The sequence below is a fragment of the Rhynchophorus ferrugineus genome, unplaced genomic scaffold (assembly GCF_030347505.1).
Source record: "Rhynchophorus ferrugineus isolate W39M unplaced genomic scaffold, kcgeb_rfMv2 rfM8, whole genome shotgun sequence".
NCBI lineage: Eukaryota > Metazoa > Arthropoda > Insecta > Coleoptera > Curculionidae > Rhynchophorus > Rhynchophorus ferrugineus.
This window is the reverse complement of record NW_027472587.1, coordinates 12,767,003-12,785,097: the sequence shown is the minus strand read 5'-3', so window position 1 is coordinate 12,785,097 and position 18,095 is coordinate 12,767,003. Positions and strand designations below refer to the sequence as shown.

General features: G+C 30.9%; 1 protein-coding gene across 2 annotated transcripts in view; it reads left to right on the top strand.

Moving 5' to 3' along the window:
- Positions 1–18,095, top strand: part of loh (thrombospondin type 1 domain containing lonely heart) — a 339,759-nt gene that overhangs the window by 110,382 nt on the left and 211,282 nt on the right. For both annotated transcript variants that reach the window (XM_076411574.1, XM_076411573.1), the window contains exon 2: positions 3,934–4,036. In XM_076411574.1, coding sequence (XP_076267689.1) covers positions 3,934–4,036 — 103 coding nt within the window. The remainder of the gene's footprint in view (positions 1–3,933; positions 4,037–18,095) is intronic.

Genomic DNA, 18,095 nt, shown 5'->3' with positions numbered 1-18,095 from the left:
ATTGTTAGAATTAATCCTATCCTCTTATAGTATATGTAACTTTATTTCATCATTACAACTAAAATAAATAATTTGGTCCAACTTGAATGGGGTTTGCCGAAGAACTATAATAAATTATTGTTCGTTAAGCAAGATTTTTGCTTCTTTAATATTGCACATTTCTATGACTAGCTATGTTCCTCCGTTGTATAACCATTGTACCATCATACAAAGCTCTAAAGCCTATTCGATATATACATCCAGTAATGCCGAAGTTCTCTTTATTACAAACCATATTAATAAATTCTTCGATTATCTACGTGAATAATATTCATAATATTTTAGAACAGTCTGATTTGATTTTTGTAACTTGTATATTATATTTTATTTATATATTATGATAAAAAATGATATTTTTTTAAATTATCGCTTAATTAAAATTTATTTGACCAATAGATTACTTTACTTATAGGATGGGGCAAAAGTACCGCTACCATTTTGATTGCGCACCATCTTGGTTATGTAACGTTTACCTCAATTTCGCTTTAACAATTGTATTGTGTTGAAGTCCAAATTTTATTGTGGACAAATATACGCCACAAGAACGAGCAGATAGTCACGTCACAATAGTCACAATATTTATTGAAGATAATCGTTCCATTATTGCCACTTAGCGAAAATTGCGTTAATGGTAGCAGAACTTTTGCACCACATTGTAGTAACGTCTTATTTAAGGGATTGTTTGTTTGAAATTGATTGGAAAGATTTGTCTCCAATAGGATGATTTGAATTACGTCCAATATGTTCTTTCTCCAAGACTTCGAGGCATATACTAGAGGTTTTGTTAATTGTTAAGATCCGTTGGTGGTCATATAATAATCTTAATAATTGTCTTAATAATGGTCTTTAATATTTTAATTTATTGGAATTAAGGCCTTAAATTTTCAGTCATATTTGTATATACTATCGTAAGTACAACTCTAGTTATTCGATATGGTCATACTGTAGTAGGGAGTGAAGATACATCAAGAACTCCCACAGCAGGCTTGGTTGGCGCAATGGTCAGGGCGACAGAACTATCCCTCTACTGTAGCGGTAGTCACGGGTTTGAATGCAAGAGTGTCACGCCAGTAACCAAGCTTAAGACCAAATGTATTCTGGTATGATCTCCAAGTGGGATACTCGCCAGTCGGTAAGCTTAATGCCGAGGACCCTGGTTCAGAGCCCACGTTAAGCAGTAGGCCCAGTCTAGATAAATACTGGTTGGTAAAAAGGAGTCTTTAAAATATAACAAATAAAAGAGTTCACATGAAAATGTAGGTTATAAGATTTATTTGTTTAATGATAATATCCATATGTATTAAATTTGAAAAATAGGATGATTAAAAGTCACATTTATGTAAATAAAAGCACTTATTCCGATATATTACATAACAGTGTCTAAATTACAAACCGTATCTTATTGAGTTTAGTTCTATATGAGCATGACTCAGTTATAATCGTACAAGTAATTGTCACAATCACATGAATCATATTCTCCGTATTCTTTTCCTGTGTGTTAATTTTGGTCGAAATTTAAAGCACATACGTGATATTGGAATAGCGTTAGTGGCTCCGGTCTAACATAAATACACACGCACAAGTTCGGCTTTAATCGGTATGGATCAAGACGCGGACGCCAATGGAGGTGTCAGTTAAAAAATGCGGATTAATTATTTCAAAACTTTAATGCCTTCGTCTCAGGTGGTGATCAATCATGTTTACTGTTAGTCAATAGCTAGCACGCCCTTGAAATCGAACATTAATAACGAATGGAAATGGGTTTGCGATAGGGAAAATGGGCTTCACTTCGTTTTAATTATTCGTTGTTGTCGGTGGAGTAGAACAGATGGATTTCGAATCCGTTTTTGGTGTGGCCGAAGATCTTAGGAGATCAAATAATTTTTTTATATATATTCATTATATAAATTATAAAGCGTTGGGTCTTATAAACAACTAGTGATCGCCCTGTGGCCGAATTTCGACACCAGTTAATTAAGTTAAGTAAGATTAAGTTTGTTAGTTAAACTTCAATATAATATCAGAAATGTACTTGATATATAATAATAATTAAGGCAACTAATGTCTGTATATTAAAATATATGCAACAGGTCAATGGAAAAGTCCCTGGCCTACCATAATAAAATACATTTTTTTTTGGCAAAATTATTTTTTTTTATTAAACATAATTCCCTTCAAGGGTGATACACTGATTATAGCGACCCTCCAACTATTCGATACTATTTTTGTAGTACGATTTGTCCTTTGATTCAAAATAGGCCTCAGTTTCGGCGACCACCTATTCATTCGACGAAAATTTCTTCTTAGCGAGCATTCTTTTGAGATTTGAGAACAGGAAATAGTCGCTGGGGGCCAGATCTGTAGAATACGGTGGATGAGAAAGCAATTCGAAGCCCAATTCATGGATTTTTGCCATCGTCTTCACTGACTTGTGACATGGTGCATTGTCTTGGTGAAGCAGAGCTTTCTTTTTCTACAAATGCGGCCGTTTTCCGGCGATTTCGTCTTTTAAGCGGTCCAATAATGCTATGCAATAGTCGCTGTTGATGGTCCTTCCTTTTTCAAGGTAGACATTGAAAATTATTCCATGCGCAACCCAAAATACAGAAGCCATAACCTTGCCAGTCGACTTTTGCGTTTTCCCACTTTTTTGAGCGGGATAATCGTATGCTGTCCACTCGGATGACTGTCGATTGGACTTGGGAGTGAAATGATGGAGCCATGTTTCATCCATTGTCACATATCAACTAAAAAAATCGGGTTTATTACGCTTGATCATCTTCAAACATTGCTCCGAATCATCAACTAGTCGTTTTTTTTTGGCCAAAAGTAAGCACGGTATCCACTTTGCACAGAGCTTTCTTATACCCAAATATCCGTGAATGATATGATGTACATGTTTAGTGGATATCTTTAGACTGTCTGCTATTTTATTCAATTTCAATTTACGGTCATTCACAATAATTTGTGGATTTTTTAATGTTTTCGTCGGTAACAAACTCTTTTGGGCGTCCACTGCGTTCACCGTCTTCGGTGCTCATTTCACCACGTCTGATCTTAGCATACCAATCCTTGATGGTTGATTTTCCTGTGGCAGTGTCCGGAAACTCGGCATCAAGCCAAGTTTTTGCTTCAACTGTATTTTTCCCTTCAAAGGCAATATTTCATCAACACGCGAAATTCCGTTTTATCCATTTTTTCACAATAACAAAAGTTGCTTCACTCAAAATGCTATTATTCACAAACTAATGATCCGATAGCTATTAAATTTATACACACATATTTTGAGGGTTAGGGCTAACTAAAAACGTATGGATTTAATTCTAGTAGCGCCATCTATGTGTCAGACCGGGGACTTTTCAATTAACATTCTTAGCCTTGTCACTACTCTTTAATAGTTAAATTTTAGTTTAAATTTTTTAAAAATAGCCTAAATTTAAATATCATTAAAGTTTGTTTTTAATGTTTTAAAACACTCGCTTTCCATGCCTACAAGCCTTTTCATGCTTTGAACCCTTTCCATGCCTTTCACGTCTCCAAGTTCCCCCATTTTATCCAAAATGGGAGGCAAAATGTTGATTAAGATTAATATATAGATTGTACCAATTTTTCTTTATAAATGCCTTTCTAAAGTGAAAAATTATCTGAATGTATGCAAACACAATGAAAATAAACATTTGAAGAAAGTATCTCATACGTTTAGTAGTTACTTTATTTAAGCCTAATTAATTCTTAATAATTTAATTTAATTAATTTTATTTAATTAATTCTTAATTTTCTTAATAAAAGCCTTTCTAAAGTGAAAAAGTATCTGAATGTATGCAAACACAATGATCTCATACGTTCACTAATTACTTTATTTAAGCTTAATTAATTCGTTATAATTTGTTACAGAACTGCAACTGTCCTTGCCGTACTTCTAAGCACTTATGTGGCCCAAACGTCCGATTCTCATCCTGTGAAAAAGGACAAGCGTTTGGGAAGATACCCAGCCAAAGTAAGTACCGAACTCATACCCGTTTTTTTTCCTGTTAATTATTCCCAATCTGTAATCGATATGAGTTAATGAGATAATAGGCATTTATTACTTCATTTGTCCTCTATTCGGGAATTAATTTATTGGGTTATATATGGCGGTTCTTTGTACAGGCTTATTAACTCTAATCGGTATAATAAATGACTTTTTAAGTGTCAGCAATAATGTTTTTGACAGTAAAAAACGATATAATTGGGGTACTTAGAAATTCGCATTTAAACGTTAATTTTTAAACTGTTTGAGGTTAATTATTTAATCTTCATGGGTCCTAAAGAGTATACAATAAATCAGATATAATATAATTGAATGTCTTCAGCAATTATGAAGGAACAGCTAGTAATAAAACATAATTATACATGGTATCAGTTTTATTTAACCAATAGTATTTTAATATAAATTAAAAAGTTATTTTTCCAGATGTTTATTTTTTGTAGTTTCTTTCATTTTTCTCAATACAATTCCTGGCATAGATTTTTCTATTAACACAAATAATTATAATGATATTGGTCATTGTCTCACGCATGATTACTCCATTTCTAGACCTCATTAAACCATTCGGGAAACAAACAGAGATGATTTTGCACGGAGGTCTATCAGACACTGAACAATTTTGGACGAATGTTTCATATCATTTTAAATGATCTACTATAAGTTTATAGTTAAGGGCCTTTCACAGTGTTCAAAAATTCTTTATGTTTAGTCTAACAATCACTACTTTTAAATAAAGCTGTTACAAATAGTTTCATTATTATATATAGTCGTGGTTGAAGAATATGCTAAAGAATCAACTAATGATTTTTGTACTGTGTTTTTTTTTGTTGGATCCCCTGCTCTTGGAGGGAACATTTACTCTGGATAAGTATTTGATAGATTCACATATAAGACTGTATAAATCTCTCTTCTTCTTTAGGAAACATGAAGGCAACTTTTAAATCGTCATACAGCGTTCTTTCATAGCAGTAGTTAATGTTCCGTAAAATTATTTTAATATTTTCGTAAGATTCTTTTATAGGGCTGAATGAGTGACGTATTTCCATTGTGTAATAAAACACATATTAAGATAGATTAATAAAAATTTGAATATTGTTTAAAATTTTAACAAATGAGTAGGTAGTATTGTATATATAACTTAAAATACTCTAAAAAATATTTCCAACGACTTAATTCTGAAGCTGAAGCTTAACAATACCCAATTATTATTATCGATATAATAAAATAAAAATATATGGTTTTTAAATTGAGTTTTAAATAGTATCTCTCAATTGACCATAGTATTTGATGTTTATTTGCCAATTAATTGAACCAATCTAAATATCGTTTAGCATGTAATAAACCCACTGTAGAGAAACAATGTCGTTACTAAGATGCAGAAGACCTCAATTGGACTTCAATTGAACTATGAGGATTCGTTAAATTTATTTTGAGTTTATGTGTAAAAATAGTACTGCGTCAAAAAAATTTAAGTACGTAAAATTAATCGTGTCCTTTGTTGTTCTCAGGTCTCTTGATTGAGGAAAAACTAATTCACGTTTTCCATTTTCATTTCGGACTTGTTAAAGTTGAATATCGCCCTAGCCAGCCAATCGTTGGGAAAATCATTGAAATTCCTAAACATGTTTATGTAAATCGACATCCTCCATGTTGTAGCAATGCTACGGATCTAAATATCGTGCATACATATTTTTGATTCATTTCCATAGGGCTAGATACCAAAAGAAGCAGGATACTTTATCTTCACATGAATTAATAGTGAAAATTTTAATGGACTGGGTTTCTATTTGCCAATCACTATTAGAAAAAAACAAAAATAGAGTCATTTTTGAAATGCATGATTACGGGTGATGAAAGAGGTTGGTGTCAAAGCCCGAAGGAGCTTTGACGGCTGCAAGAATATTTTGACATTTTGACACTTTGGCACTTTGACAAGTATTTGGTGAGATTGGGAAGGAACTATGCATTATGAGCTTCTTACACCATCAATTGGTATGGGATTAAAGCAGTCCAAAATTGTCAGAAATCAGTTACGAGTTGTCAAGAACCGAGAGATATTAATGGTGTTTAGCTGGCTTCGAAAGGGGCTTGTGAAAATCACTTAACACTAAAGAGACATATCAGATCTACAGGGAAACAGGCAAAATATATCCGGCATATATATGGAATAAAATATGTCCGGCCATGTCCTTATTATAAATAGACCTAATTTACACACAAAGTTATATATTTCCAGTTGATTAGGGAATATAAAATACTATAAAATACAATTCATGTTTTGAAAATACGTGGAGGACATATAGACATAGATTAAATAAATACACTCATAGGACATAAAGAGTCATCATTAATCTTCGTTAAGTATGTGTCATACCATCGTCAGCTTACCACCCTAAATACTACATCCCAGGAAATTTGTAGTGCCACTTTTAATTGTTATTTTAAAATTTAATTGATAATTAACACAGCATTTCATTCATATTTATTTTGTTTATAAGGTTTCAGTAACTTTATTTTACATAAAAAACAAACGATAATGAAATTTTTGTGTATGTAAAATTGTATGAATGTATTGAATCCTCTTTAAACCATCTACACATTTGCAGTATATTGGTCGCTTTCCTTATGGTGTTCTGCACTGACTGTTCGACAAAGGGTTGCCGGATGGAGCCAAGTTTGGTGAATATGTCGCGTGTGTGAGAACTTGAGGACGGTTTTTGTTGTCACGTTGATTATAGCATTACACTGTTATTGTCAGGATAGCTTCCTGTGGCAAATAATGATAGGAAAGTGAAAACTATGCATATATTCTAATATAATATAGGTTTTTTATAATAGATGAATCGCTTGTTAAAAATAATTTAAATTCCTTTTAAAGACTTTCAAACCATAGAACATAAATTAAAAATATCTGGAATGGCCACATAAGATAATAGTTTAAAATAAATATATTTACAAATAAATAGGAAAATAATATATGAGAGCTATTGTTTCAAAAAGTGTGGATTAAATAAGTAAAAAATAATATAATTTTATTTAGAAATTTAGGTAAAGAAATTATTCTTTTTTCAGATAAGCCTGCTATATTTATTGTTTTTCAATGTATACTTTAGGTGAGAGATTTGAACTAATGGATAAAGATAATATGAATACATGAATGAAATAATGAAAATATGTAGAAAAAAAATACACTCTCGATAAAGCTGTTGATACATTTTAAGTTATTTAAATTTTAAGGTGTTATATCTAATCAATAAGTCTAATCAATAAGTTAATAGATTATTTAATAGTTACTAAATAAACTTCCTCTAATATTATTTTGTAAACTGTAAAAAAACTACCTATTTTTGGTTATTTTGATATGTTTTAAGATACATATATTTTATTATATACATTATATATCATAAAAGAAAAGAAAACATATATATATATATATATATATATATATATATATATATATATATATATATATATATATAAAAGAAACATGATTAATTTGTGGTTGAATTTCCATCACTGGGCGACCACTACTGTACAGTATCTTAAAATAATGAAAAAAAAATATGATTTTTATTAAAATTACTTTTACCACCTGAAGAGCTTTCTCTGTGATGTAAAAAATAAGTCATACACCTAATTTATGAGAAAAAAATACGAGAACAAACACTGTATCAGGTCTAGCTTAATCTTCAACTATATCTCTGGGTAAATATATCCCTATAAGAATTTCAATAAATTAAAAACCTATGTTGTAAATCGATTCATTTTATCGGCAACTCTAATCTGATTTCGTTTTTCAATGGAATAAATCCAAACCGTTATCGTGTGGAACATCACTAATAGAGATTATGTGGACTCAGAAAACCATTGATGGGATCAATGAGTTGATAAGAATTTGTTCGTTGTTATCGGCGTATTGGAGACCTGTCGTTTATATCTTCTTGCCGTGTAGTTGGTATTGCTCATGGTACGACATTAAGGGTTATATTGGGTTTTATTGATATAAAACTCCATTTAAAAATAGATAGAGTTGTTCTCTATAGTTTATATGTTTTAATGAAGTTGTACGTGTTGATGTTATTGGCAATTTAAGGTCATAATGTCAAGGAAAGATGTTGTTTTTCAGTTAAATTTAACATGACAATCTTCTATATGTATAAAAATGAATTGCTGTTAGTTAGTCTCGCTAAAGCTCGGAACGGTTGGACCGGTTTGGCAAATTTTAGTTTTGATATATTTTCAGAAGTCCAGGGACCAGGTTTAATGATCCAGGTTTAAATGATCAAAAGGTATGAAGTAATTGTGAGGAAAATAGTAAAAACAACAGTTCTGTTTTTTCATACAAGGTGTCACTATCAGAGTCATCAATAATTGCACTGTCGCAAAGGATCAACATTTTTGTTGGTTGTCAAATTTTTATGGGTGCGATCCTAAATTTGTTGTGGGACTATTTGTAGGAAAGCATACTAGTAATATATAAAGCATACAATTTAGTTAAACTTAAAATGTTAAGGATAAAACGATATGACTTAGATCGTTAGAGTTAATTCACAACTTCTAATCGAAGGAAAGTGATAATAATTGTATTGGTAATTACAATTGCATTCGAGAGTGACTGAAATAGAGTGGATAGGTTTGTAATGCAACGAAATTGTGCACATCAAGCACAACAGCAGTTATCGTGACCCAGGAACGAGCGGTATTCCACTACGATTTGACAATAATTATGCAGAATACTCTAGTAGAATCAGCTAAATACCTCGGAATATATCTCGATGGTAGGTTAAAGTGGAAACATCATGTTAGACAAAAAACAGAGTACATTAGACTCAAAGTCAAACAACTGTACTGGTTAGTCGGAATATATTCTCAACTTGGCCTAAAATCAATAAGATTGGTTTATGAGTACAAGCACAACAGAACAGTAGTAATAAATTAATTTGTAAATTAAGATTGTACTAAGTATATCTAATATAAGATGAAATTAACAAAAAAAATATAACCATAGTTCAAAGCAAGTGTTCTCGAAAAATTTTATTTTGAAACCATTTATTCATGTACAAAAAAGCTTTTTAAAGCCTTATTTTATTTTACTGAAGCCTAACAATTTTAGACACGACTCTATTTGTTTTGAATAAGACTCTGAATGAATTATTAAAATATATTCAAAAAAATTAATATATTCTTACGATGATACATTCGAAGACAATTTGCTGTTTTTATTTTAACTCAGTGTTTTTATTTGTATTCAATTATCAATTATGAAAAATTTCTCCAACTGTTTTTATTTAATTACCAATTATGAAGGCGATTTTTTACGAATATTGCATTAAACGTTGCGCTATTGCATAACATATTTCTTTGCGTATTGCCATCTTCAACATCTGGTTGTTCTAAGGCTATAAAACGGCAGAGTTGAATAGTTTTCTTTCGACAAGCTAGTAAGTACTTGCTGCTAGCTTACTATTTATGCTAATCCATATATAAACTTCCATTCCGTTTACAAATCGCCGCATTTATGGTTTCTCTTAAAGTTAATAAGTTATTACATTACAATCTATTTGCTAGTAATGATATATATTGCTTATATAACTAGCATTATCGTAAATATATTTATTAAGTAATACGAATCTTTATAGAGAAACATTGACAGTAGTAATAAATTAATTTGTAAATTAAGATTGTACTAAGTATATCTGATATAAGATGTAATTAACAAAAAAAAATATAACCATAGTTCAAAGCAGGTGTTCTCGAAAAATGTTATTTTAAAACCATTTATTCATGTACGAAAAAGCTTTTTAAAGCGTTAAATTATTAGACATTAATACAAACCACTTTATTTTACTGAAGCCTAACAATTTTGGACACTCTATTTGTTCTGAATAAGACTTGTATTTAATCATCAATTATGAAAAATGTGTTCAACTGTTTTTATTTAATTAGCAATTATGAAGGCGATTTTTTTGAATATTGCATTAAGCGTTGCGTAATTGCATAACATATTTCTTTGCATATTCCCATTTTCATCATCTGGTTGTTATAATGCTATAAAACGGCAGAGTTGAATAGTTTTCTTTCGACAAGCTGGTAAGTATTTGCTGCTAGCTTATTATTTATGCTAATCCATATATATACTTCCATTCCGTTTACAAATCGCCGCATTTATGGTTTCTCTTAAAGTTAATAAGTTATTACATTACAATCTATTTGCTAGTAATGATATATATTGCTTATATAACCAGCATTATCGTAAATATATTTATTAAGTAATACGAAAGATACATATACAAGTGTTATTTACGTATATGTCTCCAATCATAGTCATGCTGAAACCTTTATGTGAATTGCGATTTCTTACCAAGAAAAATGCTGATATTACGATCATTAGAGCATCTGTACTATGCACAACGGTACCCATTCTTCTGATCTTTGTACACCAACCATCTTCCATCACTAGTTATAACATGTTTCGTATTCCCAACTTATGAGAGACCTACACATCAAGCTTCTTTTTGTATCTAGCTTTATATCATTTTGTAAATAGTTTAAGTTAGTTCTCCATCCATCCAATATTGGCCATGTTGATATGATTATATTGCTTGGCCTTTTCAATTTTTGTTCTTATTTTTATAACAAAATTTTAAAATATAACGTAATTTTTCATTATGTGTGTTCATTTTCAAATGAACACTATATTCTAATAACTGTACCATTTTCAATGTTATCATAGTATATATTTTCACGTAATGTGTATGTCCTATTATCTGTTTATGCATCCTTAATTTATTTTTCTACGAATGTTTATTCTTCTCATTCTATATCATTGCATCATATTAGACACATTAGAACCAAAATAAAACAACTATACTGGTTAGTCGGAAGATACTCTCAACTTGATCTAAAATCAAAGAGATTGATTTATCAGACAATCATAAAGCTAATTTGGGCCTATATGGTGCCAATATCGGGTTGCGCTAAATACAAAAATCAACTACTCATCCAACGCTGCCAAAACAAAATTCTTCGAATCAGAAAATTGAAGCGAACCAAACCATATGAACTTATATAAAGTGTATACCTTTAGTGTAAATTGTAGCTTAAGTTATTATAATTTTATAATTGAGGAATACATATTGATGTATTTTCTCGCACTCGTCGTGCTTGTGAATTATTCCAAGTACAAATGAAAAGTAGTAATACATTAATTTATAATTAATATTATACTAAACATATCTAATAAAGATGTTATGTTTAGATTTTAGCTAGCAACTGAGTTCGAATTTCTCCACACACTAGACAATAGCACTGTTACAACTTTTAAAGAATTTTTTTACCTGACAAACAGAATAAATAAGAAAAATGAAAAAATTACAAAATTTTAACTGGATTTTCCTGCAATAAGTCTTGCAAGTTATTATTCTATTGAACTTCTTTGGTTTTTGTCATTAATGCTTTATGATAATTTTTAAATTTTTTCAGTGCATTGAAAATTTGCTTGAATTTGTACAGAGTAAATCGTATTTGCTGGAAGTTTTACTTTTTAGATGAAAATAGTCAGACATAAATAAAAAAATATTTTGTTCCAAAATAAGAGAAACTATGATTTATTATCTCGTGGAGACTTGTAATGTAACCTAAAACATGTACCCACCAATATACACGCAAAAATCAAGGCGTGTCCTATTTGACAGCAACATACATATGGCGTAGCCAGAAAGAAAAAAGGCCCACCAGTTCGTAATAAAAGTAATAAAGTATTAATCATATTAATGATGATGACTGGTATAGTGTTAATTTATCCGAAAAAGACCCCACAACAAGCGTTTTAGTCGAACGTTTCCAGCTTAACTAGCCGGATCTAACACAAATTTCTTCGGGTTTGATTCTCCGGCAATTGTTCTCGCCGTTGAATTCTAATAAAAATATTTAACGTTAATCACTGGCTGGTGGATGCGAGCCAGCGACGGAACGCTGTAATTTAATTAGGTATTACGGCATCGCATGCAATTTTCGTATAGTTTCGAATTCCTTGTACCGTTTGACATAAAAATATAATTCTACTACTACGGGTGAGTCTCACTCATTTACATTTTACGATTATATTAATTAATTAATAGCTTAATGAATATTTTAAAATGCTGTTTTTTTAAATAAGTTTAAGTGACGTGGTGGTAACAGGAAAAGTTACTGAACTCAGAAGGGTTTTAAACTCTATAATATTTTATAATTGGTGTGTTCTAATTGATGACCATGGTACTACTTATTAAGGGAACCACCACCAGGTTACAGAATATGTGGCCTTTCTATATGAATTATAAAAATTCCTACGTTAGTTGTATAGACAAAAATTTGCTTAAAATCAAGTTAAATATTTGATGACACAAATAGTGAATAATACATCTACCTTGGGTACATATTTATTGATTTGTATTACGCTCATTTATATTTGAAAGTAAGTGTGCACATCATTTGTTTTTATAATACGCTACCATTTTGATTGCCTATAACTTTGTTCAAAGAAGTTATAAGTAAGTTTACATTTCATAAAAAGTTTATTTGGTCTTTTCCTTTTTCTTTTCGTTATAATTGAAAAATTATATCGGCTTAATGGTGACCGCGATGCAACTTTCGGCTCTATTTAAGACATTTTTCATGACATCCTACAACGTCTAAGGCTGAATTTCTTCAATTTCGCGAAGAATATTGTCTTTAAGATATTGAATCGTTTGGGGTTTATTCACATAATGTTTTGATTTTAAATAATCCCTTCATGAAAGTCTGATGCTGTTAAATCTGGAGATCTGGCTGGCTATGCTATACGCCACTTCGCGAAATTAGTCTTCGTGGAAAAACGTCACTCAATAATTGAATTGTTGAATGAGTTGTGTGATCTGTGGCCCCATCTTGCTGAAACCGTATGTCCTCTAGTCCCTTCTCTTCGATTTCAGGCACAACAAAATTTCGAATCATGTCTTGGTACCATTCAGTAGTAACAGTAACGGCAACGTCTTGGTCATTTACATACAAATAGGGACCAATAATGTTTCCAGCATGAATACCACACCATACAGTTGTTTTTAGTGGATGCAATTATTTTTCATGAGTTAATTGAGGATTCCGTGTACCCCAAAACCGACTGTTCTGTTTATTGACGTTCTCAGTTGCCAGAGAAGAAAATGGGCTTCGTCGCTCTTTATCAATTTAGACGAAAAATCTTCAATTTCACCAGACAGCCTTAGGATTCCCATACTGTATTCAACTTGTAGGTCAGGATCTCTCGGTAGATATTTTTGGACTAATTGAATTTTGCACGGGAACATTTTCAAGTCAGTTTTCAAAATTCGCCTTAAACTACGCGCAGAACTGTGTAAGTGGGAACCAAGTCTCCGAATTGATGTTTCTGCAGGCTCTAGAGCCACATTTTCAGCGTTACGAAATGTCAGTTGCGAGCGAGACCATTACGTTGTCTTCCACTACGCCTGTCTGCTGTCGTACCGTACTGTCGAAAATTGGCATGTAGACAATAAATTGTGGTTTTGTGAGGCACTGGACGATTAAAATATGTTGACGCAATTTCCGCTGAGTGGCAATAATGGAACGATTATTTTCAATAAATATTGTCACTACTTCTGTTCGTTGTTGTGGCTTATATTTATCCATAATACAATTTAGACATCCACTCAACACAATGGTTAAAGCGAAACTGAGCTAAACGTCACATAACTAAGATGGAGTAAAATATATAAAATACTGAATAATGTATTAAAGCCCGCTTATTAGTATAATGGTTTTATGTCCACTCCAATAGCTCCATTTCACACAAACAGCAGTTGTTATTTTAAATAAATATTTTATATAAAAATCATTTTAAAATAAATTAATAGGGAATACATTTATATCAATAACATCTAATATAAAAATATGTATCAAATATGCTAATTTTAGAGCTAATATCTTTAAATGTTCTAAAATAAAGTGAACCAGATGTTCGGTATTATTCCGTAAGATTTGTTATGATTCGAAAATAAACTGAAGTTATTTTCTAATCCACGCGCAATATGAATTAACGGTTACTCAATATAAACAAATTTATTGTCTATTTTTAAACAAAAAATATCCTCAATCATAAACAAAAAAATTCATTTTTAAAAGCAACATGTATAGCGATTGTATATCAAGATTTTTTCAGAATGAATGAAATATTTTTTCTGGTGATTATTTATTTCTTCTCTCTATTTTATTTCTTATTTCTTCTCTCTATAATAGCTTTGCAGATTGAAAAGTCGACGTTTTTAAAACGATAAAGCTATTTTAAAATATAATTAACGTCTTAAAGATCGGAAAGAAATCATATATATATATATATATATATATATATATATATATATATATATATATAATGTTGAATTCTGGTGAAACTATGTTATTTAACCACTTCCACCTTTTTGAATTATTTGGAAAACATCAAAAATTGTTTCCAAAACTAGAGTAATTTAATGACTAAATTTACTGACATTCTCTGAAGGTTATTAGAAAAAAGCTCTGGAGAAAAACTTAGTTGATGATGAAGGATGGAAACAAAAGTATTTTGCTTTTTATTACGAGGAAACGTGATGATGGTTTAACCTTGGTGAACTTAAAATAGTAAAAAGTATAAAGTAAATTTGTAATCAAACTTATAACTGCATATCAATCCCACTATTTATAGTACTACTGCAGTTGTATAAACAACATTCACCAATTATAGTGAATATACGTGGCGTGTTCAAGAATTAATGGATATCTTAATTTTTTAATACGAATTTTAATTATTCATCTACATGTTGTTCCTAGAGAGAATTTTTATTTATTATATAAACTATTTTCTATTAGTTATTATGGACCAGTGCTTCTTCCGATCTCTGACGCACAGCATTTTTGAGATACATATTCAAGAAAATAATAATGTTGGGGGACAAATAAGAAAACACAGTCTTTCTTAGAAATTTGGTGTTCTATGAGGTCGGTGTTTTTGATATAAAATTTTAGGTACAACATTGGTATTGAGGTTATTTTTTATATTTTGAGATTGCCGGTTTTGCAATTTTAATTTATTTATTACATTGTTACTAGCCGTTACCGATTAATCTACAATTTATCTTTACAATACCTTACATCTAGGTATATATCTAGGAGGACCCTAATTTAGCCTCTAGTGTAATAATGTTTATGTATTACACTGCTCTTTTTCTATTAAGTGGACTTCATTACACTGCACTGAACATAATCAAATAGTTTGATTCTTTTGACTCTGTGTCTTCTCGTATTATCCAAGAGTTGTATTACTTCGATATTAACATAACTGTGAAGTCTGTCTTCATGTCTCTTTGCAATTATTTTGCTTTGCTGGGTGACAGTTGGTATCAGAAGGTCTCCGTACCTTATGGAAAGTCATACCTTATCAAAAGCTGGTCCTACATCTTAGAATATAGCTGAACATACCATTTACCTTCATAGGCATTTTGTATTGTCGAGTGTTTGTTAACAAACCCAAACTCATATGTGGGTATTAGGTTTCTTCTCTCTATAATAGCTTCGCAGATTGAAAAGTCGACGTTTTTAAAACGATAAAGCTATTTTAAAATATAATTAACGTCTTAAAGATCGGAAAGAAATCATATATATATATATATATATATATATATATATATATATATATATATATATATATATATATATATATATATATATATATATATATATATATATATATAATGTTGAATTCTGGTGAAACTATGTTATTTAACCACTTCCACCTTTTTGAATTATTTGGAAAACATCAAAATTGTTTCCAAAACTAGAGTAATTTAATGACTAAATTTACTGACATTCTCTGAAGGTTATTAGAAAAAAGCTCTGGAAAAAAACTTAGTTGATGATGAAGGATGGAAACAAAAGTATTTTGCTTTTTATTACGAGGAAACGTGATGATGGTTTAACCTTGGTGAACTTAAAATAGTAAAAAGTATAAAGTAAATTTGTAATCAAACTTATAACTGCATATCAATCCCACTATTTATAGTACTACTGCAGTTGTATAAACAACATTCACCAATTATAGTGAATATACGTGGCGTGTTCAAGAATTAATGGATATCTTAATTTTTTAATACGAATTTTAATTATTCATCTACATGTTGTTCCTAGAGAGAATTTTTATTTATTATATAAACTATTTTCTATTAGTTATTATGGACCAGTGCTTCTTCCGATCTCCAAAATACGTCTGGAACTTCTTGGGCCCTTTTTATTTTTAATCTCAACTTTGCTCGCAAACTGACACCTCTATATGACTTTGCTTTATTCTTGGGGACAGGAAAATGTCAGACCGATCCATGTCTGGTGAGATTTTAATACGTCAAGATTTTAAAACATGCAATGAATTATGAATGAATTATTATGGTGATGCAAAATCCCTGAATTTTTCCACAACATCTCTAATTATAATTCGATGGTCATTCATGGGCAATTCTTTGCGAAGCCAATCGACTACCCAAGTGTTTCCACTGATAACATTTCACTGTTATATATTTTTATATATAACGTTAATAAATAACAGTTACATACTCTAATCATCACCCCCCAACAAAATTAAAAATATTCAACAGTTTCAAAACACGTACTATAATTTCAAAAATAAATATATATTACATTGAAATTGCTAATTCAATTCAACACTCCTCGTATGTTTCTCGGAGTACTGGAGTTAGAATTACCAGCAGATGTTGTAAAATATTTCATTCAATTGGATTTTCGCATTTCAGCAACTAAGAATAGCCAGACTTTATGGCCTTGACACAATAGAATGATCCGTTTAAAGTCCCAGTCAATGACCTTCAATTTTCTTTGATTTAATATTCCATTATTAATAGAAATGGACGGAATTTCACGCGACCCTGATACATTGTCTAGGAATGCCAATTACACTGTTCGTTTGAGATTTGTTTAGTTTTTATCGCTTTCGAACGTTTCAGTTATATTTCGCAAAAACAATGACACCAACACGGTGAGATCGTTACCAAGTTCAACGACCATTATTTGTTTTTTAAAACAAAAACAGCAAGTCTGAGATTAATTATTTTTTAAATATATTTTAAAGTCTCCTTTTACCAACTATGGGTTTATTTGGACTGGACCTACAGTTTAACGTGGACTGCGAACCACTGTCTTCAGCATTAAGCCTGACTGGCGAATGACCAACTTTAGAAATCATCCCAGAAGACATCCGGTCTTACCCAGCCTGGTTACTGGCGTGACTGGGATCATTTTCCTTGTCGGATTTTACATTCTTGCCTAGGACAATCACAAATTTTAAACAATCACAAGCATATATTTACTACCATGCCCCAGCACTGCCAGCCAGCTTTACCACTGCGCCTGAACCTGAACTTCAAATAAACTCTTGCCAAGCAGCATATGTTTTATAGTAAAAATTATATGTTCTAAATCATTATATTTTTCAATTAATGTCTTTCTCTGTTTATTACGAATATGTGGTAGTACTGTAGAGTTTGGTATTAACTTTTTCCTATCTGATCTATATTTCTATTTATATCACATTCAAAACACAGAATATTCCATTCCGCGAAAATTGGCAACATCGCTTGTCAACTAAAAATTAGATAAGATACCCATTAAGACACAAGATAAAATGGTGAATGCATTCAACAAACGAAATATGACCTCAAAAGTGCTTGAATCTATAACTACATTAAGTTAAACAAACCAACACTTATTAACACATTTAAGTTATACGAATTGTGTTTTTGTACGGGATATAAATAAATAAATAATTTGCAAGTATCGCATTTATAAAGTAGCTAAAGGAACAAAACCCAAAATACTGCATTGCGGTAGCGCCTGCCTTTGTTTATGTCATTGTTGAATAAGCTTCTTATTGTTTGATTCTAAACATTCTGGCAGAGATGTAGGAGTTTAAAAGTTCAATGTATTGTTGGGTGACATTTTATGGAGTTTATGAGTAGTG